At 47.0% G+C, this 25,091-nt stretch overlaps 1 protein-coding gene across 2 annotated transcripts in view; it reads right to left on the reverse strand.

Annotated features, from left to right (window-relative positions):
- Window positions 1-795: 795 nt before the first annotated feature.
- The window catches only part of LOC135527709 (alpha-enolase), a 42,911-nt gene continuing 18,615 nt past the window's right edge, over window positions 796-25,091 (reverse strand). For both annotated transcript variants that reach the window (XM_064956221.1, XM_064956222.1), the window contains exons 6-12: window positions 14,052-14,185; window positions 13,493-13,715; window positions 6,247-6,444; window positions 5,032-5,233; window positions 4,236-4,344; window positions 2,368-2,426; window positions 796-1,421 (exon numbers count right to left, since the gene is read on the reverse strand). In XM_064956221.1, the coding sequence (XP_064812293.1) occupies window positions 1,358-1,421; window positions 2,368-2,426; window positions 4,236-4,344; window positions 5,032-5,233; window positions 6,247-6,444; window positions 13,493-13,715; window positions 14,052-14,185 (989 nt within the window). In that variant the 3' untranslated portion in view covers window positions 796-1,357. The remainder of the gene's footprint in view (window positions 1,422-2,367; window positions 2,427-4,235; window positions 4,345-5,031; window positions 5,234-6,246; window positions 6,445-13,492; window positions 13,716-14,051; window positions 14,186-25,091) is intronic.

Genomic DNA, 25,091 nt, shown 5'->3' on the forward strand with positions numbered 1-25,091 from the left:
TTCCCAGATCAAATCCCCAAGCTGACAAGATACAATATCTGCCCCTGAACAAGGCAGTTAACCTGCTGTAGGCTGTCATTGTAAATATGAATTTGTTCTTAACTGACTCGTGTAAAAAAACAAACAGACCATCTGGTAATCTAGGCAGACTCTAAGATCTCAAATAGTATTTAAACCCAGGTCTGTAACTCACAGGCCCTTCAAGGGGAGCTGTCCTTCTTACCGCAGGCTCATGTTACTGCCAGTCTCTGGCAGTTACAATTACAACATAGGGACTTCACAGCAGACACACTTTTTAACAGGCCTCAGGTCTGTTCTCCCAATTAAAATCATTATACCTCCCACTTATAAACAGGCCTCAGGTCTGTTCTCCCAATAAAAACCATTATACCTCCCACTTATAAACAGGCCTCAGGTCTGTTCTCCCAATTAAAACCATTATACCTCCCACTTATAAACAGGCCTCAGGTCTGTTCTCCCAATAAAAACCATTATACCTCCCACTTATAAACAGGCCTCAGGTCTGTTCTCCCAATTAAAACCATTATACTTGTTCTCCCACTTATAAACAGGCCTCAGGTCTGTTCTCCCAATTAAAACCATTATACCTCCCACTTATAAACAGGCCTCAGGTTAAAACCATTATCATTTAAAAAGGAAAACAAGCTTTTCAGTAAAAAAAAATAATAATTTTGATAACTATGAATGCCTTCTGGGTCCAGAATGATTTCAGTGTCACTGAAGTTTGTGATACAGGAATTTACAGATTATATAATAACAAGAAAGCACACAGAATGACTGTCTGTTTCATAGGTTTATTTCTGGTAATTCTGCCAACGCTTACAGTAGCAACACTAGAACTTCTCTTCAGAGGTGACACATACAGTCCTCTGTCTGTCCTGTCCAATAACAGCACAGTGCTAAACTTACAGAAGCTCTCCACTAGAATAATAGTACTCAAGAGGTGACAACCAAGAATCACTACAACTCACAAGAAACAAAACAAACATCTCTCATCGTCACGCGATAAGGTTAACACTGACACAAAACAAACATCTCTCATCGTCACGCGATAAAGTGACACTGACACAAAGGACAAACACTACTGAAGGAGTCATAGAGGTTAGGTTGGTGGCGGTGCTTTACGGTCAGTGCAGGACAAGTCAGGTCAGTTGGGTTTCCTAACGTGCTAACGGAACCACAGACTTGGACATTGGGGTTTCATTTCAATGCCGCTCGATATTCCTTCCTCTGGACAGGGCGGTGCGTAGAGACCTAGCGTGCCTTTATGTGGTGGTGTTTACTGTACTTATGCAGGATGAAAACACGAAGGGCCCAAGTGAGAAGTTGAACCTCCTTAGATTGGGTGTCTGAAGTTCTGGCCAGCAAAGACAGCTTTGTCTCCAAGCTCCTCCTCAATCCTATGGAAGGTAGTCAGACATTCAATTTGGCTGAAGGTTTCAACAGTTACTACAATAGTCTACTATTATCCTCGATAAGGGCATATTAAGATGAGTGATATAGAGCTCGCCATCTTGTAGCCCTAAAAACCGGTTCAGTCATTCCTATGGGGACAATAAATGGGGAAAGAACAGGGTTGTGGGATAGACGACGATAATAAGGTCTGAGGTAAACACAGGCTTAGGAGATCTGACCTCTGTGAATGATGAAGACTTTGTGTTTTGTTCTATGAGATAATATCAGTCAGTTAACATGACCTCTATGAATGATGAAGAGTTTGTGTTTTGTTCTATGAGATAATATCAGTCAGTTAACATGACCTCTATGAATGATGAAGAGTTCATGTTTTGTTCTATGAGATAATATCAGTCAGTTAACATGACCTCTATGAATGATGAAGACTTCATGTTTTGTTCTATGAGATAATATCAGTCAGTTAACATGACCTCTGTGAATGATGAAGACTTCATGTTTTGTTCTATGAGATAATATCAGTCAGTTAACATGACCTCTATGGATGATGAAGAGTTTGTGTTTTGTTCTATGAGATAATATCAGTCAGTTAACATGACCTCTATGAATGATGAAGAGTTCATGTGAGCTTCAGAATTCACAAAAAGTGACGTTATCCGATGTAGCTTATCTCATAGAACAAAACGTATCCGATCTCCTAAACCTGTGTTTACCTCAGACCTTATATTCAGCGATTATCCAAAAACCCTGTAAAAACACCATTCATTTCCCAACAAGAAGGGCCTAAAAAAAGAAGCCATTATACTGCTCTCTATTTGGGCCAAATGTACACCTTTTAAGTCAAAGGATATATCTAATGAAGAACACATTAGATGATATTACTAGTGACAATATTTTATACAACCGAGTTAAGAGTTTAAAGACGGCGCTCACCTGAGCAGCTGGTTGTACTTAGCCAGACGCTCAGATCTGCATGGGGCACCGGTCTTGATCTGGAGAAGGACACACAGCATACCACAGCATATCAGTTATTTAAGTTGTCTGGAACACAGCATATCAGTTATTTAAGTTGTCTGGAACACAGCATATCAGTTATTTAAGTTGTCTGGAACACAGCATATCAGTTATTTAAGTTGTCTGGGACACAGCATATCAGTTATTTAAGTTGTCTGGAACACAGCATATCAGTTATTTAAGTTGTCTGGAACACAGCATATCAGTTATTTAAGTTGTCTGGAACACAGCATATCAGTTATTTAAGTTGTCTGGAACACAGCATATCAGTTATTTAAGTTGTCTGGAACACAGCATATCAGTTATTTAAGTTGTCTGGAACACAGCATATCAGTTATTTAAGTTGTCTGGAACACAGCATATCAGTTATTTAAGTTGTCTGGAACAGAGCATATCAGTTATTTAAGTTGTCTGGAACACAGCATATCAGTTATTTAAGTTGTCTGGAACACAGCATATCAGTTATTTAAGTTGTCTGGAACACAGCATATCAGTTATTTAAGTTGTCTGGAACAGAGCATATCAGTTAATAAAGTTCACCGGAACACCAGGTATCAATACATAATTGTTACCAGGAAAAGCTGATGCTGAAAAAAAACTATGGTGAGAATAAAGCAATGCTCTCATGACGGAACTTGCAGTGGGATCACAACAGGATAGAACTTGCAGTGGGATCACAACAGGATTGAACTTGCAGTGGGATCACAACAGGACAGAACTTGCAGTGGGATCACAACAGGACCGAACTTGCAGTGGGATCACAACAGGACTGAACTTGCAGTGGGATCACAACAGGATAGAACTTGCAGTGGGATCACAACAGGATTGAACTTGCAGTGGGATCACAACAGGACAGAACTTGCAGTGGGATCACAACAGGACTGAACTTGCAGTGGGATCACAACAGGACTGAACTTGCAGTGGGATCACAACAGGACAGAACTTGCAGTGGGATCACAACAGGACTGAACTTGCAGTGGGATCACAACAGGACTGAACTTGCAGTGGGATCACAACAGGACTGAACTTGCAGTGGGATCACAACAGGACTGAACTTGCAGTGGGATCACAACAGGACAGAACTTGCAGTGGGATCACAACAGGACTGAACTTGCAGTGGGATCACAACAGGACTGAACTTGCAGTGGGATCACAACAGGACTGAACTTGCAGTGGGATCACAACAGGACTGAACTTGCAGTGGGATCACAACAGGACTGAACTTGCAGTGGGATCACAACAGGATAGAACTTGCAGTGGGATCACAACAGGACGGAACTTGCAGTGGGATCACAACAGGATAGATCTTGCAGTGGGATCACAACACGACGGAATTTGCAGTGGGATCACAACACGACACAACTTGCAGTGGGATCACAACAGGACAGAACTTGCAGTGGGATCACAACACGACGGAACTTGCAGTGGGATCACAACACGATAGAACTTGCAGTGGGATCACAACACGATAGAACTTGCAGTGGGATCACAACACTATAGAACTTGCAGTGGGATCACAACACGACGGAACTTGCAGTGGGATCACAACACGACGGAACTTGCAGTGGGATCACAACACGACGGAACTTGCAGTGGGATCACAACACGACTGAACTTGCAGTGGGATCACAACACGATAAAGCCAAGTGTCTGTCTGCTGAACTTTGAACCAACATCTCCTTCAGTGTTAGGTCACACCAGTATTAAAATCTGCTTCATTAAATAAATGTCATTTTGATAAAAGTGATCCAATTAAATCTGCAATCTGATGAGAAGGAGTATCCTACCTGTCCGGTGCAGAGACCGACGACCAGGTCAGCGATGAAAGTGTCCTCGGTCTCTCCAGAGCGATGGCTGACCATCACCCCCCAGCCATTGGTCTGGGCCATTTTGCAGCTACACAGGAAACAGCGAACACATTCATTAGCTAGTACAGAAACTTACACATACATGCCACAGGAGGCTGGTGGCACCTTAACTGGGGAGGACGGGCTCGTGGTAATGGCTGGAGCAGAATGGGTGTGAAATGGTAACAAAATACATCAAACGCATGGTTTCCATGGTTTCCATGTGGTTAATGCCATTCTATTTGCTGCGTTCCGGACATTATAATGAGCTGTTCTCCCCTCAGCAGCCTCCACTGATACACCCAATGTCCCCAGATGAGTTTAACACCCAGGTCCACATTAACATCCACTACGTTTTCCCCTTTCAGTCTCCCTACCTTCAGCACTGTCTGAAACAATGGCAACAAAATGGCTGCCAGTGGAGTGACACTCCACTCAGTGATGGAACCAGGCTGAACCAAAATGGCCGTCTGTGTGTGTGTGTAACGGATGTGAAAAGGCAAGCTTAGTTAGCAGTGCGCGCTAAATAGCGTTTCAATCGGTGACGTCACTTGCTCTGAGACCTTGAAGTAGTGGTTCCCCTTGCTCTGCAAGGGCCGCGGCTTTTGTGGAGCGATGGGTAACGATGCTTCGAGGGTGACTGTTGTTGATGTGTGCAGAGGGTCCCTGGTTCGCGCCCGGGTATGGGCGAGGGGACGGTCTAAAGTTATACTGTTACATGTGGACAGTTACTCACGCCTGCAGGGACTCTGTGACGGAGCCGATCTGGTTGACCTTGAGCAGCAGGCAGTTGCAGGCCTTGTCGGCCACGCCCTTGGCGATGCGCTTGGGGTTGGTGACGGTCAGATCATCACCCACCACCTGGATGCTGGTCTCCGCCGTGAACTTGGACCATGCCGCCCAGTCATCCTGGTCGAAGGGATCCTCAATGGACACCACTGTAGAAGACAGAGGAGAAGGGTTGCAGAAAGAGCCATGCAACTCTAAAGCCTAATCGACTGCAATTACAAATGTGAATGGGTAATATGGTGCACTATGGGTAATAGGGTGCGCTATGGGTAATATGGGTAATAGGGTGCCCTATGGGTAATAGGGTGCACTATGGGTAATAGGGTGCACTATGGGTAATAGGGTGCACTATGGGTAATAGGGTGCACTATGAGTAATAGGGTGCACTATGGGTAATAGGGTGCACTATGGGTAATAGGGTGCACTATGGGTAATAGGGTGCCCTATGGGTAATAGGGTGCCCTATGGGTAATAGGGTGCACTATGGGTAATAGGGTGCACTATGGGTAATAGGGTGCACTATGGGTAATAGGGTGCACTATGAGTAATAGGGTGCCCTATGGGTAATAGGGTGCCCTATGGGTAATAGGGTGCACTATGGGTAATAGGGTGCCCTATGGGTAATAGGGTGCACTATGGGTAATAGGGTGCACTATGGGTACACCCTATTACAGGCAGAGTAGCCTAGTGGTTAGAGTGTTGGACTAGTAACCGGAAGGTTGCAAGTTCAAATCCCCGAGCTGACAAGGTACAAATCTGTCGTTCTGCCCCTGAACAGGCAGTTAACCCACTGTTCCTAGGCCGTCCTTGAAAATAATAATTTGTTCTTAACTGACTTGCCTAGTTAAATAAAGGTAAAATAAAAATAGGGTGCACTATGGGTAATCGTGTGCACTATGAGTAATAGGGTGCACTATGGGTAATCGTGTGCACTATGAGTAATAGGGTGCACTATGAGTAATAGGGTGCACTATGAGTAATAGGGTGCACTATGGGTAATAGGGTGCCCTATGGGTAATAGAGCTCTGGTCTAAAGTAGTGCACTGTATAGGGAATAGAGCTCTGGTCTAAAGTAGTGCACTATATAGGGAATAGAGCTCTGGTCTAAAGTAGTGCACTATCTAGGGAATAGGGTGCCATTTGGGACACATAAAACACCCACCTGGGTAATCCTTGACGAAGCTCTTGTAGAGGTCTCCCAGCTGGTCTGGGGTGATGTAACGGCTGGAGTCGTCAGGTGACTTGAAGTCCAGGTCGTACTTCCCGTCCTTGTAGAACTCGGAGGCGGCCACGTCCATGCCGATCACGATCTTGTCGGTGTAGCCGGCTTTGCCAATGGCTTCCTTCAGCAGCTCCAGAGCTGAGAGGAACACAGATCAATAAGAGATTCCCTCACGCTAAATTATGACATTTGCTTGGCTTGATATATGTTTTCTTCGTATTTAAATAGTGCACTAAACCATTAACAAAATACAATATTGAGGAGGCTATAATTTGTGGCCAAATCACTTCAAGTAACTTCAAACCTAGTCATTGAACTGATTTGAGTTGATTTTGGTCATGCAATTGTTAAGATATTCTCCAGGGAGCTAAATAAATGAGTAGGAGAATAAATCCTCAATTATTTTACAGTTTCATCATGACCTCTGCTAAGTGCCCCACTGGGAGTTCTACTATCTTAGTACCTTGACCAATAACCTGGCACTGAGCTGTACTGACCTGGCACTGAGCTACACTGACCTGGCACTGAGCTACACTGACCTGGCACTGAGCTACACTGACCTGGCACTGAGCTACACTGACCTGGCACTGAGCTACACTGACCTGGCACTGAGCTACATTGACCTGGCACTGAGCTACACTGACCTGGCACTGAGCTACACTGACCTGGCACTGAGCTACACTGACCTGGCACTGAGCTACACTGACCTGGCACTGAGCTGTACTGACCTGGCACTGAGCTGTACTGACCTGGCACTGAGCTGTACTGACCTGGCACTGAGCTACACTGACCTGGCACTGAGCTACACTGACCTGGCACTGAGCTACACTGACCTGGCACTGAGCTACACTGACCTGGCACTGAGCTACACTGACCTGGCACTGAGCTACACTGACCTGGCACTGAGCTGTACTGACCTGGCACTGAGCTACACTGACCTGGCACTGAGCTGTACTGACCTGGCACTGAGCTACACTGACCTGGCACTGAGCTACACTGACCTGGCACTGAGCTGTACTGACCTGGCACTGAGCTACACTGACCTGGCACTGAGCTACACTGACCTGGCACTGAGCTACACTGACCTGGCACTGAGCTACACTGACCTGGCACTGAGCTGTACTGACCTGGCACTGAGCTGTACTGACCTGGCACTGAGCTACACTGACCTGGCACTGAGCTACACTGACCTGGCACTGAGCTACACTGACCTGGCACTGAGCTACACTGACCTGGCACTGAGCTACACTGACCTGGCACTGAGCTACACTGACCTGGCACTGAGCTGTACTGACCTGGCACTGAGCTACACTGACCTGGCACTGAGCTACACTGACCTGGCACTGAGCTGCACTGACCTGGCACTGAGCGACACTGACCTGGCACTGAGCTGTACTGACCTGGCACTGAGCTACACTGACCTGGCACTGAGCTACACTGACCTGGCACTGAGCTACATTGACCTGGCACTGAGCTGTACTGACCTGGCACTGAGCTACACTGACCTGGCACTGAGCTGTACTGACCTGGCACTGAGCTACATTGACCTGGCACTGAGCTGTACTGACCTGGCACTGAGCTACATTGACCTGGCACTGAGCTGTACTGACCTGGCACTGAGCTACACTGACCTGGCACTGAGCTGTACTGACCTGGCACTGAGATACACTGACCTGGCACTGAGCTACACTGACCTGGCACTGAGCTACACTGACCTGGCACTGAGCTACATTGAGCCACAGTGGCTGGCCAGTCTATGCATTATTCGGTATTGGGTTGAGGTCTTAATTTGGAAACCACCTGTCGCCCCCGGAGCAGCATTCCCAGGCAATGAGTAGAGAGCTCCAGCAACATAGGGTCACTGTGGTGTCAACACTTGGGGAGGTGGAGATGGGGACTGGGGGGAGGTGGAGATGGGGACTGGGGGAGGTGGAGATGGGGACTGGGGGAGGTGGAGATGGGGACTGGGGGGAGGTGGAGATGGGGACTGGGGGGAGGTGGAGATGGGGACTGGGGGGAGGTGGAGATGGGGACTGGGGGGAGGTGGAGATGGGGACTGGGGGGAGGTGGAGATACAGACTGGGGGGAGGTGGAGATAGCGACGGGGGGGGGGGGTAGGGACTGTGGGCAAAGGGGTCTATACTAGTGAAGTACTAGAGGGTTCTGGGAATGTTAAAGTCAGTGGACATTCCCTCTCAGCTATAAGGCACAGAAGTGTCAGGAAATAATGTTAGCAGCACTACTCATTATCCAACTGAAGTGAAGCTGCAGTGGTGCCGTATTGCTGGTCGTGTCTTGGGAAAAGAGAGGTGTTCCTGTTGCAGCTTGGGACAACTGATGCTGTGAAGAGGGCTATACATCCGACTGACTGTCTGAATGACTGTCACATCTGACTGACTGACTGACTGACTGTCACATCCGACTGACTGTCTGACTGACTGACTGTCACATCTGACTGACTGACTGACTGACTGACTGACTGTCACATCTGACTGACTGTCTGACTGACTGACTGACTGTCACATCTGACTGACTGACTGTCACATCTGACTGACTGACACATCTGACTGACTGTCTGAATGACTGTCACATCTGACTGACTGACTGACTGACTGACTGACTGTCACATCTGACTGACTGACTGTCACATCTGACTGACTGTCACATCTGACTGACTGTCTGACTGTCACATCTGACTGACTGTCTGACTGACTGACTGTCACATCTGACTGACTGTCTGACTGACTGACTGTCACATCTGACTGACTGTCTGACTGACTGACTGTCACATCCGACTGTCTGACTGTCTGACTGACTGTCACATCTGACTGACTGTCTGACTGACTGTCACATCTGACTGACTGTCTGTCCCATCTGACTGTCTGACTGACTGACTGTCACATCTGACTGACTGTCTGACTGACTGTCACATCTGACTGACTGTCTGACTGTCACATCTGACTGACTGTCTGACTGACTGTCACATCTGACTGACTGTCTGACTGACTGTCACATCTGACTGACTGACTGTCCCATCTGACTGTCTGACTGACTGACTGTCACATCTGACTGACTGACTGACTGACTGTCCCATCTGACTGTCTGACTGACTGTCACATCTGACTGACTGTCTGACTGACTGTCACATCTGACTGACTGTCACATCTGACTGACTGTCTGACTGACTGACTGTCACATCTGACTGACTGTCTGACTGACTGTCACATCTGACTGACTGTCTGACTGACTGTCACATCTGACTGACTGTCTGACTGTCACATCTGACTGACTGTCTGACTGACTGACTGTCACATCTGACTGACTGACTGTCCCATCTGACTGACTGTCTGAATGACTGACTGACACATCTGACTGACTGTCTGACTGACTGACTGTCACATTATCTGACTGTCTGACTGACTGACTGTCACATCTGACTGACTGTCTGACTGACTGTCACATCTGACTGACTGACTGTCACATCTGACTGACTGTCACATCTGACTGACTGTCTGACTGACTGTCACATCTGACTGACTGTCTGACTGTCACATCCGACTGACTGTCTGACTGACTGTCTGACTGACACATCTGACTGACTGACTGACTGTCACATCTGACTGACTGTCTGACTGACTGACTGTCACATCTGACTGACTGTCTGACTGTCACATCTGACTGACTGTCTGACTGACTGTCACATCGGACTGTCTGTCTGACTGACTGTCACATCTGACTGACTGTCTGACTGACTGTCACATCTGACTGTCACATCTGACTGACTGTCACATCTGACTGACTGACTGTCTGTCTGACTGTCCCATCTGACTGACTGACTGTCACATCTGACTGACTGACTGACTGTCACATCTGACTGTCTGTCTGACTGACTGACTGTCACATCTGACTGTCTGTCTGACTGACTGACTGTCACATCTGACTGACTGTCACATCTGACTGTCTGTCTGACTGTCTGACTGTCTGACTGTCACATCTGACTGACTGTCACATCTGACTGTCTGTCTGACTGTCTGACTGTCACATCTGACTGACTGTCACATCCGACTGACTGTCTGACTGACTGACTGTCTGACTGTCCCATCTGACTGACTGTCTGACTGACTGTCACATCTGACTGACTGTCTGACTGACTGTCACATCGGACTGTCTGTCTGACTGACTGTCACATCTGACTGACTGTCTGACTGACTGTCACATCTGACTGTCACATCTGACTGACTGTCACATCTGACTGACTGACTGTCTGTCTGACTGTCCCATCTGACTGACTGTCTGACTGACTGTCCCATCTGACTGACTGACTGACTGTCACATCTGACTGACTGTCTGTCTGACTGTCCCATCTGACTGACTGTCTGACTGTCACATCCGACTAACTGACTGACTGTCTGACTGACTGATTATTGGATGGATTGATCGACTGACTGACTTACTATCAAATCTGACTGACAATAAATCAGTCAGTCAGTTAATCAATCAGTTAGATTGATTCAATCAGTTAGATTGATTAACTGACTGACTGATTTACTGTCAATCTGATTGATTGATTAACAGACTGATTAACTGACTGACGCTCATGGTCTCTCGCCGTCCTTGTTCTCCAGGATGTTGCGGGAGAAGCCTCCCTTGTCTTCTGCATTGGTGGTATTCCTCCATTCTCCCTCTCTCAACCCCTCCCTACATCTCTCAACCTATCCCTACATCTCTCAACCCCTCCCTACATCTCTCAACCCCTCCCTACATCTCTCAACCCCTCCCTACATCTCTCAACCCCTCCCTACATCTCTCAACCCCTCCCTACATCTCTCAACCCCTCCCTACATCTCTCAACCCCTCCCTACATCTCTCAACCCCTCTCTACATCTCTCAACCCCTCCCTACATCTCTCAACCTATCCCTACATCTCTCAACCCCTCCCTACATCTCTCAACCTATCCCTACATCTCTCAACCCCTCTCTACCTATCCCTACATCTCTCAACCCCTCTCTACATCTCTCAACCCCTCCCTACATCTCTCAACCCCTCCCTACATCTCTCAACCCCTCCCTACATCTCTCAACCCCTCCCTACATCTCTCAACCCCTCCCTACATCTCTCAACCTCTCCCTACATCTCTCAACCTATCCCTACATCTCTCAACCCCTCCATACATCTCTCAACCCCTCCCTACATCTCTCAACCCCTCCCTACATCTCTCAACCCCTCCCTACATCTCTCAACCCCTCCCTACATCTCTCAACCCCTCCCTCCCTCAAGCCCTCCCTACATCTCTCAACCCCTCCCTACATCTCTCAACCCCTCCCTACATCTCTCAACCCCTCCCTACATCTCTCCACCCCTCCCTCCCTCAAGCCCTCCCTACATCTCTCAACCCCTCTCTACATCTCTCAACCCCTCCCTACATCTCTCAACCTATCCCTACATCTCTCAACCTATCCCTACATCTCTCAACCCCTCCCTACATCTCTCAACCTATCCCTACATCTCTCAATCCCTCCCTACATCTCTCAACCCCTCCCTACATCTCTCAACCCCTCCCTACATCTCTCCACCCCTCCCTACATCTCTCAACCCCTCCCTCCCTCCCTCAATCCCTCCCTACATCTCTCAACCCCTCCCTACATCTCTCAACCCCTCCCTACATCTCTCCACCCCTCCCTACATCTCTCAACCCCTCCCTCCCTCAATCCCTCCCTACATCTCTCAACCCCTCCCTACATCTCTCAACCCCTCCCTACATCTCTCAACCCCTCCCTACATCTCTCAACCCCTCCCTACATCTCTCAACCCCTCCCTACATCTCTCAACCCCTCCCTACATCTCTCAACCCCTCCCTACATCTCTCAACCCCTCCCTACATCTCTCAACCCCTCCCTACATCTCTCAACCCCTCCCTACATCTCTCAACCCAACCCTACATCTCTCAACCCCTCCCTACATCTCTCAACCCAACCCTACATCTCTCAACCCCTCCCTACATCTCTCAACCCCTCCCTACATCTCTCAACCCCTCCCTACATCTCTCAACCTATCCCTACATCTCTCAACCCCTCCCTACATCTCTCAACCCCTCCCTACATCTCTCAACCCCTCCCTCCCTCAAGCCCTCCCTACATCTCTCAACCTATCCCTACATCTCTCAACCCCTCCCTACATCTCTCAACCTATCCCTACATCTCTCAACCCCTCCCTACATCTCTCAACCTATCCCTACATCTCTCAACCCCTCCCTACATCTCTCAACCTATCCCTACATCTCTCAACCCCTCCCTACATCTCTCCACCCCTCCCTACATCTCTCAACCCCTCCCTCCCTCCCTCAATCCCTCCCTACATCTCTCAACCCCTCCCTACATCTCTCAACCCCTCCCTACATCTCTCCACCCCTCCCTACATCTCTCAACCCCTCCCTACATCTCTCAACCCCTCCCTACATCTCTCAACCCCTCCCTACATCTCTCCACCCCTCCCTACATCTCTCAACCCCTCCCTCCCTCAATCCCTCCCTACATCTCTCAACCCCCTCCCTACATCTCTCAACCCCTCCCTACATCTCTCAACCCCTCCCTACATCTCTCAACCCCTCCCTACATCTCTCAACCCCTCCCTACATCTCTCAACCCCTCCCTACATCTCTCAACCCCTCCCTACATCTCTCAACCCCTCCCTACATCTCTCAACCCCTCCCTACATCTCTCAATCCAACCCTACATCTCTCAACCCCTCCCTACATCTCTCAACCCAACCCTACATCTCTCAACCCCTCCCTACATCTCTCAACCCCTCCCTACATCTCTCAACCCCTCCCTACATCTCTCAACCTATCCCTACATCTCTCAACCCCTCCCTACATCTCTCAACCCCTCCCTACATCTCTCAACCCCTCCCTCCCTCAAGCCCTCCCTACATCTCTCAACCTATCCCTACATCTCTCAACCCCTCCCTACATCTCTCAACCTATCCCTACATCTCTCAACCCCTCCCTACATCTCTCAACCTATCCCTACATCTCTCAACCCCTCCCTACATCTCTCAACCTATCCCTACATCTCTCAACCCCTCCCTACATCTCTCAACCTATCCCTACATCTCTCAACCCCTCCCTACATCTCTCAACCTATCCCTACATCTCTCAACCTATCCCTACATCTTTCTCTCTCTCACCTTCCTTGTTCTCCAGGATGTTGGGGGCGAAGCCTCCCTCGTCTCCCACGTTAGTGGCGTCCTGGCCGTACTTCTTCTTGATGACGTTCTTCAGGTTGTGGTAGACCTCGGCTCCGATCCTCATGGCCTCCTTGAAGGTGCTGGCTCCTACAGGGAGGATCATGAACTCCTGCATGGCCAGCTTGTTGCCTGCGTGGGAACCTCCGTTGATCACGTTGAAGGCCTTGGACGGAGACAACAGAGGTTTGAGCTTAAGTTTCTAATTACAGTTCACGTTAAGTAAAGTCTTGTTGTACATATAAGAGGTCATTGAGTGAACCACTATTTTATTTATTTATTTTATTTCACCTTTTATTTAACCAGGTAGGCCAGTTGAGATCAAGTTCTCATTTACAACTATGGGGTGATGAGTAATGTTGTCTGAAACCTGTAGAGTTGTGTTAACTCCCCGAGCCCAGTGCCTAGGCTTTAGCTCGGAGGACTAACGTTATTGGTAGCAGGAGACTGAGGCCCGAGCCAAAGTCAGTCACATAAATATACAATCTAAACACAGGCTTACGGGGACGGGTAGGATGACATCGGGGTTGCCAGCGAGGTCAGCGATGTGACGGTACAGGGGGACACCTTTCTCAGCAGCACCGGCCTTGCACACAGCCAGGGACACGCCCAGGATGGCGTTGGCACCAAACTTAGCTGGGGGGGAGGGGGCGTGGAGAGGAGGTAAGTGCCCATACAGCTCTTTTCTGCCTCTTACTCCTCTCATCGTTGGTTTTAAAAAGTGGTTCCTGGCAGAGAACCAACCCCATGTCTACCAACCCCAAGACTAAACTTCATCCTAACGCTTGGTACCAAACTTAGCTGAGGGGGGAACCAAAAGAGAGCCAGTAGTCTATTGTGAATGACTGTTATCATAATTAATAGCTGGAACCCTAAATTTAGTTCTCGGTTCCAAGATTTAACAGCCAATACAGTGATTTTCTATAAATAGCTTCTATTATATTCTCTGTATACAGCTTCTATTATCTTTTCTATAAACAGATTCTATTCTCTTTTCTGTATACAGCTTCTATTCTCTTTTCTATAAAAAGCTTCTATTCTCTTTTCTATAAACATCTTCTATTCTCTTTTCTGTATACAGCTTCTATTCTCTTTTCTATAAACAGCTTATATTCTCTTTTCTATATACAGCTTCTATTATCTTTTCTGTATACAGCTTCTATTCTCTTTTCTATAAACAGCTTCTATTCTCTTTTCTATAAACAGCTTCTATTCTCTTTTCTATAAACAGCTTCTATTCTCTTTTCTGTATACAGCTTCTATTCTCTTTTCAATAAACAGCTTCTATTCTCTTTTCTATAAACATCTTCTATTCTCTTTTCTGTATACAGCTTCTATTATCTTTTCTATAAACAGCTTCTATTATATTTTCTATAAACAGATTCTATTCTCTTTTCTATATACAGCTTCTATTCTCTTTTCTATATACAGCTTCTATTCTCTTTTCTATAAACAGCTTCTATTCTCTTTTCTATAAACAGCTTATATTCTCTTTTCTGTATACAGCTTCTATTCTCTTTTCTATAAACAGCTTCTATTCTCTTTTCTGTAAACAAATTCTCTTTTCTGTATTCTATTCTCTTCAAGGGGACAACGAAAGCCTATTTGGGGACTTTGCATTGACGCCTAGTACACTGGTGTGCTGTATATGTAATGTGTAACCAGAATCTCCATGTTAACTCGATGCTGTGAATAAATAAGGCAGTGTACAGCCGGCAGCTCACCATTTCTACATCTAAATGTAACTCCTAACCTATCAGTCCCTAACCCTAACCTATCAGTCCCTAACCTATCAGTCCCTAACCCTAACCTATCAGTCCCTAACCTATCAGTCCCTAACCCTAACCTATCAGTCCCTAACCCTAACCTATCAGTCCCTAACCCTAACCTATCAGTCCCTAACCTATCAGTCCCTAACCCTAACCTATCAGTCCCTAACCCTAACCTATCAGTCCCTAACCTATCAGTCCCTAACCCTAACCTATCAGTCCCTAACCTATCAGTCCCTAACCTATCAGTCCCTAACCCTAACCCATCAGTCCCTAACCCTAACCCATCAGTCCCTAACCCTAACCTATCAGTCCCTAACCCTAACCTATCAGTCCCTAACCTATCAGTCCCTAACCCTAACCTATCAGTCCCTAACCCATCAGTCCCTAACCCTAACCTATCAGTCCCTAACCTATCAGTCCCTAACCCTAACCCATCAGTCCCTAACCCTAACCTATTAGTCCCTAAACCTAACCTATCAGTCCCTAACCCATCAGTCCCTAACCTATCAGTCCCTAACCCTAACCTATCAGTCCCTAACCTATCAGTCCCTAACCCTAACCTATCAGTCCCTAACCCATCAGTCCCTAGCCCTAACCAATCAGTCCCTAACCTATCAGTCCCTAACCCTAACCCATCAGTCCCTAACCTATCAGTCCCTAACCCATCAGTCCCTAACCCATCAATCCCTAACCCTAACCTATCAGTCCCTAACCTATCAGTCCCTAACCCATCAGTCCCTAACCCATCAGTCCCTAACCCTAACCTATTAGTCCCTAACCCTAACCTATCAGTCCCTAACCTATCAGTCCCTAACCCATCAGTCCCTAACCCATCAGTCCCTAACCCTAACCCATCAGTCCCTAACCCTAACCTATCAGTCCCTAACCTATCAGTCCCTAACCCTAACCCATCAGTCCCTAACCTATCAGTCCCTAACCCATCAGTCCCTAACCCATCAGTCCCTAACCCTAACCTATTAGTCCCTAACCCTAACCTATCAGTCCCTAACATATCAGTCCCTAAACCATCAGTCCCCAACCCTAACCTATCAGTCCCTAACCCTAACCTATTAGTCCCTAACCCTAACCTATCAGTCCCTAACCTATCAGTCCCTAACCCATCAGTCCCTAACCCATCAGTCCCTAACCCTAACCCATCAGTCCATAACCATAACCCATCAGTCCATAACCATAACCCATCAGTCCATAACCATAACCCATCAGTCCCTAACCCTAACCTATCAGTCCCTAACCCATCAGTCCCTAGCCCTAAACTATCAGTCCCTAACCTATCAGTCCCTAACCCATCAGTCCCTAGCCCTAAACTATCAGTCCCTAAACCTAACCTATCAGTCCCTACCCTAACTTATCAGTCCCTAACCCATCAGTCCATAACCCTAACCCATCAGTCCCTAACCCATCAGTCCCTAACCCTAACCTATCAGTCCTTAACCCATCAGTCCCTAACCCATCAGTCCCTAACCCTAACCCATCAGTCCCTAACCCATCAGTCCCTAACCCTAACCCATCAGTCTCTAACCCTAACCTATCAGTCCCTAACCCATCAGTCCCTAACCCATCAGTCCCTAACCCTAACCTATTAGTCCATAACCCTAACCTATCAGTCCCTAACCCATCAGTCCCTAACCCTAACCTATTAGTCCCTAACCCATCAATCCCTAACCCATCAGTCCCTAACCTATTAGTCCCTAACCCTATCAGTCCCTAACCCATCAGTCCCTAACCCTAACCCATCAGTCCCTAACCCATCAATCCCTAACCCTAACGTATTAGTCCCTAACCCTAACCTATCAGTCCCTAACCCATCAGTCCCTAACCCTAACCTATTAGTCCCTAACCCTAACCTATTAGTCCCTAACCCTAACCTATCAGTCCCTAACCTATCAGTCCCTAACCCTAACTTATCAGTCCCTAACCCATCAATCCCTAACCCTAACCTATTAGTCCCTAACCCTAACCTATCAGTCCCTAACCTATCAGTCCCTAACCCTAACCTATCAGTCCCTAACCCATCAGTCCCTAACCCTAACCTATTAGTCCCTAACCCTAACCTATTAGTCCCTAACTCTAACCTATCAGTCCCTAACCTATCAGTCCCTAACCCTAACATTTACATTTACATTTAAGTCATTTAGCAGACGCTCTTATCCAGAGCGACTTACAAATTGGTGAATTCACCTTCTGACATCCAGTGGAACAGCCACTTTACAATAGTGCATCTAAATCATTTAAGGGGGGGGGGGTGAGAAGGATTACTTATCCTATCCTATCAGTCCCTAACCCATCAGTCCCTAACCCTAACCTATTAGTCCCTAACCCTAACCTATTAGTCCCTAACCCTAACCTATCAGTCCCTAACCCATCAGTCCCTAACCCTAACCTATTAGTCCCTAACCCTAACCTATTAGTCCCTAACCCTAACCTATCAGTCCCTAACCTATCAGTCCCTAACCCTAACCCATCAGTCCCTAACCCTAACCTATCAGTCCCTAACCTATCAGTCCCTAACTTATCAGTCCCTAACCTATCAGTCCCTAACCCTAACCTATCAGTTCCTAACCCTAACCTATCAGTCCCTAACCCTAACCTATCAGTCCCTAACCTATCAGTCCCTAACCTATCAGTCCCTAACCCTAACCTATCAGTCCCTAACCTATCAGTCCCTAACCCTAACCTATCAGTCCCTAACCTATCAGTCCCTAACCTATCAGTCCCTAACCCTAACCTATCAGTCCCTAACCCATCAGTCCCTAACCCTAACCTATCAGTCCCTAACCTATCAGTCCCTAACCCTAACCCATCAGTCCCTAACCCTAACCTATTAGTCCCTAACCCTAACCTATCAGTCCCTAACCCATCAGTCCCTAACCCTAACCTATCAGTCCCTAACCCTAACCTATCAGTCCCTAACTCTAACCTATCAGTCCCTAACCTATCAGTCCCTAACCCTAACCCATCAGTCCCTAACCTATCAGTCCCTAACCCATCAGTCCCTAACCCATCAGTCCCTAACCCATCAGTCCCTAACCCATCAATCCCTAACCCTAACCTATCAGTCCCTAACCTATCAGTCCCTAACCCATCAGTCCCTAACCCATCAGTCCCTAACCCTAACCTATTAGTCCCTAACCCTAACCTATCAGTCCCTAACCCTAACCTATTAGTCCCTAACCCTAACCTATCAGTCCCTAACCTATCAGTCCCTAACCCATCAGTCCCTAACCCTAACTTATCAGTCCCTAACCCATCAGTCCCTAACTCTAACCCATCAGTCCATAACCATAACCCATCAGTCCATAACCATAACCCATCAGTCCCTAACCCTAACCTATCAGTCCCTAACCCATCAGTCCCTAGCCCTAAACTATCAGTCCCTAACCTATCAGTCCCTAACCCATCAGTCCCTAGCCCTAACCTATCAGTCCCTAACCCATCAGTCCCTAGCCCTAAACTATCAGTCCCTAACCTATCAGTCCCTAACCCATCAGTCCCTAGCCCTAACCTATCAGTCCCTAAACCTAACCTATCAGTCCCTACCCTAACTTATCAGTCCCTAACCCATCAGTCCATAACCCTAACCCATCAGTCCCCAACCCTAACCTATCAGTCCTTAACCCATCAGTCCCTAACCCTAACGTATTAGTCCCTAACCCTAACCTATCAGTCCTTAACCCATCAGTCCCTAACCCTAACGTATTAGTCCCTAACCCTAACCTATCAGTCCCTAACCCATCAGTTCCTAACCCTAACCTATTAGTCCCTAACCCTAACCTATTAGTCCCTAACCCTAACCTATCAGTCCCTAACCCATCAGTCCCTAACCCTAACCCATCAGTCCCTAACCCATCAATCCCTAACCCTAACGTATTAGTCCCTAACCCTAACCTATCAGTCCCTAACCCATCAGTCCCTAACCCTAACCTATTAGTCCCTAACCCTAACCTATTAGTCCCTAAACCTAACCTATCAGTCCCTAACCCTAACTTATCAGTCCCTAACCCATCAATCCCTAACCCTAACCTATTAGTCCCTAACCCTAACCTATCAGTCCCTAACCTATCAGTCCCTAACCCTAACCTATCAGTCCCTAACCCATCAGTCCCTAACCCTAACCTATTAGTCCCTAACCCTAACCTATTAGTCCCTAACTCTAACCTATCAGTCCCTAACCTATCAGTCCCTAACCCTAACATTTACATTTACATTTAAGTCATTTAGCAGACGCTCTTATCCAGAGCGACTTACAAATTGGTGAATTCACCTTCTGACATCCAGTGGAACAGCCACTTTACAATAGTGCATCTAAATCATTTAAGGGGGGGGGGGTGAGAAGGATTACTTATCCTATCCTATCAGTCCCTAACCCATCAGTCCCTAACCCTAACCTATTAGTCCCTAACCCTAACCTATTAGTCCCTAACCCTAACCTATCAGTCCCTAACCCATCAGTCCCTAACCCTAACCTATTAGTCCCTAACCCTAACCTATTAGTCCCTAACCCTAACCTATCAGTCCCTAACCCATCAGTCCCTAACCCTAACCTATTAGTCCCTAACCCTAACCTATTAGTCCCTAACCCTAACCTATCAGTCCCTAACCCTAACCCATCAGTCCCTAACCCTAACCTATCAGTCCCTAACCTATCAGTCCCTAACTTATCAGTCCCTAACCTATCAGTCCCTAACCCTAACCTATCAGTGCCTAACCCTAACCTATCAGTCCCTAACCCTAACCTATCAGTCCCTAACCTATCAGTCCCTAACCTATCAGTCCCTAACCCTAACCTATCAGTCCCTAACCCATCAGTCCCTAACCCTAACCTATCAGTCCCTAACCCTAACCCATCAGTCCCTAACCCTAACCTATTAGTCCCTAACCCTAACCTATCAGTCCCTAACCCATCAGTCCCTAACCCTAACCTATCAGTCCCTAACCCTAACCTATCAGTCCCTAACCCTAACCTATCAGTCCCTAACTCTAACCTATCAGTCCCTAACTCTAACCTATCAGTCCCTAACCCATCAGTCCCTAACCCTAACCTATCAGTCCCTAACCTATCAGTCCCTAACCCTAACCCATCAGTCCCTAACCTATCAGTCCCTAACCCATCAGTCCCTAACCCATCAGTCCCTAACCCATCAGTCCCTAACCCATCAATCCCTAACCCTAACCTATCAGTCCCTAACCTATCAGTCCCTAACCCATCAGTCCCTAACCCATCAGTCCCTAACCCTAACCTATCAGTCCCTAACCCTAACCTATCAGTCCCTAACCCTAACCTATCAGTCCCTAACTCTAACCTATCAGTCCCTAACCCATCAGTCCCTAACCCTAACCTATCAGTCCCTAACCTATCAGTCCCTAACCCTAACCCATCAGTCCCTAACCTATCAGTCCCTAACCCATCAGTCCCTAACCCATCAGTCCCTAACCCATCAGTCCCTAACCCATCAATCCCTAACCCTAACCTATCAGTCCCTAACCTATCAGTCCCTAACCCATCAGTCCCTAACCCATCAGTCCCTAACCCATCAGTCCCTAACCCATCAGTCCCTAACCCTAACCTATTAGTCCCTAACCCTAACCTATCAGTCCCTAACCCTAACCTATTAGTCCCTAACCCTAACCTATCAGTCCCTAACCTATCAGTCCCTAACCCATCAGTCCCTAACCCTAACTTATCAGTCCCTAACCCATCAGTCCCTAACCCTAACCCATCAGTCCATAACCATAACCCATCAGTCCATAACCATAACCCATCAGTCCCTAACCCTAACCTATCAGTCCCTAACCCATCAGTCCCTAGCCCTAAACTATCAGTCCCTAACCTATCAGTCCCTAACGCATCAGTCCCTAGCCCTAACCTATCAGTCCCTAACCCATCAGTCTCTAGCCCTAAACTATCAGTCCCTAACCTATCAGTCCCTAACCCATCAGTCCCTAGCCCTAACCTATCAGTCCCTAAACCTAACCTATCAGTCCCTACCCTAACTTATCAGTCCCTAACCCATCAGTCCATAACCCTAACCCATCAGTCCCTAACCCTAACCTATCAGTCCTTAACCCATCAGTCCCTAACCCTAATGTATTAGTCCCTAACCCTAACCTATCAGTCCCTAACCCATCAGTCCCTAACCCTAACCTATTAGTCCCTAACCCTAACCTATTAGTCCCTAACCCTAACCTATTAGTCCCTAACCCTAACCTATCAGTCCCTAACCTATCAGTCCCTAACCCTAACTTATCAGTCCCTAACCCATCAATCCCTAACCCTAACCTATTAGTCCCTAACCCTAACCTATCAGTCCCTAACCTATCAGTCCCTAACCCTAACCTATCAGTCCCTAACCCATCAGTCCCTAACCCTAACCTATTAGTCCCTAACCCTAACCTATTAGTCCCTAACTCTAACCTATCAGTCCCTAACCTATCAGCCCCTAACCCTAACATTTACATTTACATTTAAGTCATTTAGCAGACGCTCTTATCCAGAGCGACTTACAAATTGGTGAATTCACCTTCTGACATCCAGTGGAACAGCCACTTTACAATAGTGCATCTAAATCATTTAAGGGGGGGGTGAGAAGGATTACTTATCCTATCCTATCAGTCCCTAACCCATCAGTCCCTAACCCTAACCTATTAGTCCCTAACCCTAACCTATCAGTCCCTAACCCATCAGTCCCTAACCCTAACCTATTAGTCCCTAACCCTAACCTATTAGTCCCTAACCCTAACCTATCAGTCCCTAACCTATCAGTCCCTAACCCATCAGTCCCTAACCTATTAGTCCATAACCCTAACCTATCAGTCCCTAACCCATCAGTCCCTAACCCTAACCTATTAGTCCCTAACCCATCAATCCCTAACCCATCAGTCCCTAACCTATTAGTCCCTAACCCTATCAGTCCCTAACCCATCAGTCCCTAACCCATCAGTCCCTAACCCATCAATCCCTAACCCTAACGTATTAGTCCCTAACCCTAACCTATCAGTCCCTAACCCATCAGTCCCTAACCCTAACCTATTAGTCCCTAACCCTAACCTATTAGTCCCTAACCCTAACCTATCAGTCCCTAACCTATCAGTCCCTAACCCTAACTTATCAGTCCCTAACCCATCAATCCCTAACCCTAACCTATTAGTCCCTAACCCTAACCTATCAGTCCCTAACCTATCAGTCCCTAACCCTAACCTATCAGTCCCTAACCCATCAGTCCCTAACCCTAACCTATTAGTCCCTAACCCTAACCTATTAGTCCCTAACTCTAACCTATCAGTCCCTAACCTATCAGTCCCTAACCCTAACATTTACATTTACATTTAAGTCATTTAGCAGACGCTCTTATCCAGAGCGACTTACAAATTGGTGAATTCACCTTCTGACATCCAGTGGAACAGCCACTTTACAATAGTGCATCTAAATCATTTAAGGGGGGGAGAAGGATTACTTATCCTATCCTATCAGTCCCTAACCCATCAGTCCCTAACCCTAACCTATTAGTCCCTAACCCTAACCTATTAGTCCCTAACCCTAACCTATCAGTCCCTAACCTATCAGTCCCTAACCCTAACTTATCAGTCCCTAACCCATCAGTCCCTAACCCATCAGTCCCTAACCCATCAGTCCCTAACCCATCAGTCCCTAACCCATCAGTCCCTAACCCATCAGTCCCTAACCCTAACCTATTAGTCCCTAACCCTAACCTATTAGTCCCTAACCCATCAGTCCCTAACCTATCAGTCCCTAACCCATCAGTCCCTAACCCTAACCTATTAGTCCCTAACCCTAACCTATTAGTCCCTAACCCTAACCTATCAGTCCCTAACCTATCAGTCCCTAACCCATCAGTCCCTAACCTATTAGTCCATAACCCTAACCTATCAGTCCCTAACCCATCAGTCCCTAACCCTAACCTATTAGTCCCTAACCCATCAATCCCTAACCCATCAGTCCCTAACCTATTAGTCCCTAACCCTATCAGTCCCTAACCCATCAGTCCCTAACCCATCAGTCCCTAACCCATCAATCCCTAACCCTAACGTATTAGTCCCTAACCCTAACCTATCAGTCCCTAACCCATCAGTCCCTAACCCTAACCTATTAGTCCCTAACCCTAACCTATTAGTCCCTAACCCTAACCTATCAGTCCCTAACCCTAACCTATCAGTCCCTAACCTATCAGTCCCTAACCCTAACCTATCAGTCCCTAACCCATCAGTCCCTAACCCATCAGTCCCTAACCCATCAGTCCCTAACCCTAACCTATTAGTCCCTAACCCTAACCTATCAGTCCCTAACCTATCAGTCCCTAACCCTAACCTATCAGTCCCTAACCCATCAGTCCCTAACCCTAACCTATTAGTCCCTAACCCTAACCTATTAGTCCCTAACTCTAACCTATCAGTCCCTAACCTATCAGTCCCTAACCCTAACATTTACATTTACATTTAAGTCATTTAGCAGACGCTCTTATCCAGAGCGACTTACAAATTGGTGAATTCACCTTCTGACATCCAGTGGAACAGCCACTTTACAATAGTGCATCTAAATCATTTAAGGGGGGGGGGGGGAGAAGGATTACTTATCCTATCCTATCAGTCCCTAACCCATCAGTCCCTAACCCTAACCTATTAGTCCCTAACCCTAACCTATTAGTCCCTAACCCTAACCTATTAGTCCCTAACCCTAACCTATCAGTCCCTAACCTATCAGTCCCTAACCCATCAGTCCCTAACCTATCAGTCCCTAACCCTAACCTATTAGTCCCTAACCCTAACCTATCAGTCCCTAACCTATCAGTCCCTAACCCTAACTTATCAGTCCCTAACCCATCAATCCCTAACCCTAACCTATCAGTCCCTAACCCTAACCTATTAGTCCCTAACCCTAACCTATCAGTCCCTAACCTATCAGTCCCTAACCCTAACCTATCAGTCCCTAACCCATCAGTCCCTAACCCTAACCTATTAGTCCCTAACCCTAACCTATTAGTCCCTAACCCTAACCTATCAGTCCCTAACCTATCAGTCCCTAACCCTAACCTATCAGTCCCTAACCCATCAGTCCCTAACCCATCAGTCCCTAACCCATCAGTCCCTAACCCTAACCTATTAGTCCCTAACCCTAACCTATCAGTCCCTAACCTATCAGTCCCTAACCCTAACCTATCAGTCCCTAACCCATCAGTCCCTAACCCTAACCTATTAGTCCCTAACCCTAACCTATTAGTCCCTAACTCTAACCTATCAGTCCCTAACCTATCAGTCCCTAACCCTAACATTTACATTTACATTTAAGTCATTTAGCAGACGCTCTTATCCAGAGCGACTTACAAATTGGTGAATTCACCTTCTGACATCCAGTGGAACAGCCACTTTACAATAGTGCATCTAAATCATTTAAGGGGGGGGGGGTGAGAAGGATTACTTATCCTATCCTATCAGTCCCTAACCCATCAGTCCCTAACCCTAACCTATTAGTCCCTAACCCTAACCTATTAGTCCCTAACCCTAACCTATCAGTCCCTAACCCATCAATCCCTAACCCTAACCTATTAGTCCCTAACCCTAACCTATCAGTCCCTAACCCATCAGTCCCTAACCCTAACCTATTAGTCCCTAACCCATCAGTCCCTAACCCTAACCTATCAGTCCCTAACCTATTAGTCCCTAACCCTAACCTATCAGTCCCTAACCTATCAGTCCCTAACCTATCAGTCCCTAACCCTAACTTATCAGTCCCTAAC

This window comes from Oncorhynchus masou, chromosome 33, assembly GCF_036934945.1.
Source record: "Oncorhynchus masou masou isolate Uvic2021 chromosome 33, UVic_Omas_1.1, whole genome shotgun sequence".
Taxonomy (NCBI): domain Eukaryota; kingdom Metazoa; phylum Chordata; class Actinopteri; order Salmoniformes; family Salmonidae; genus Oncorhynchus; species Oncorhynchus masou.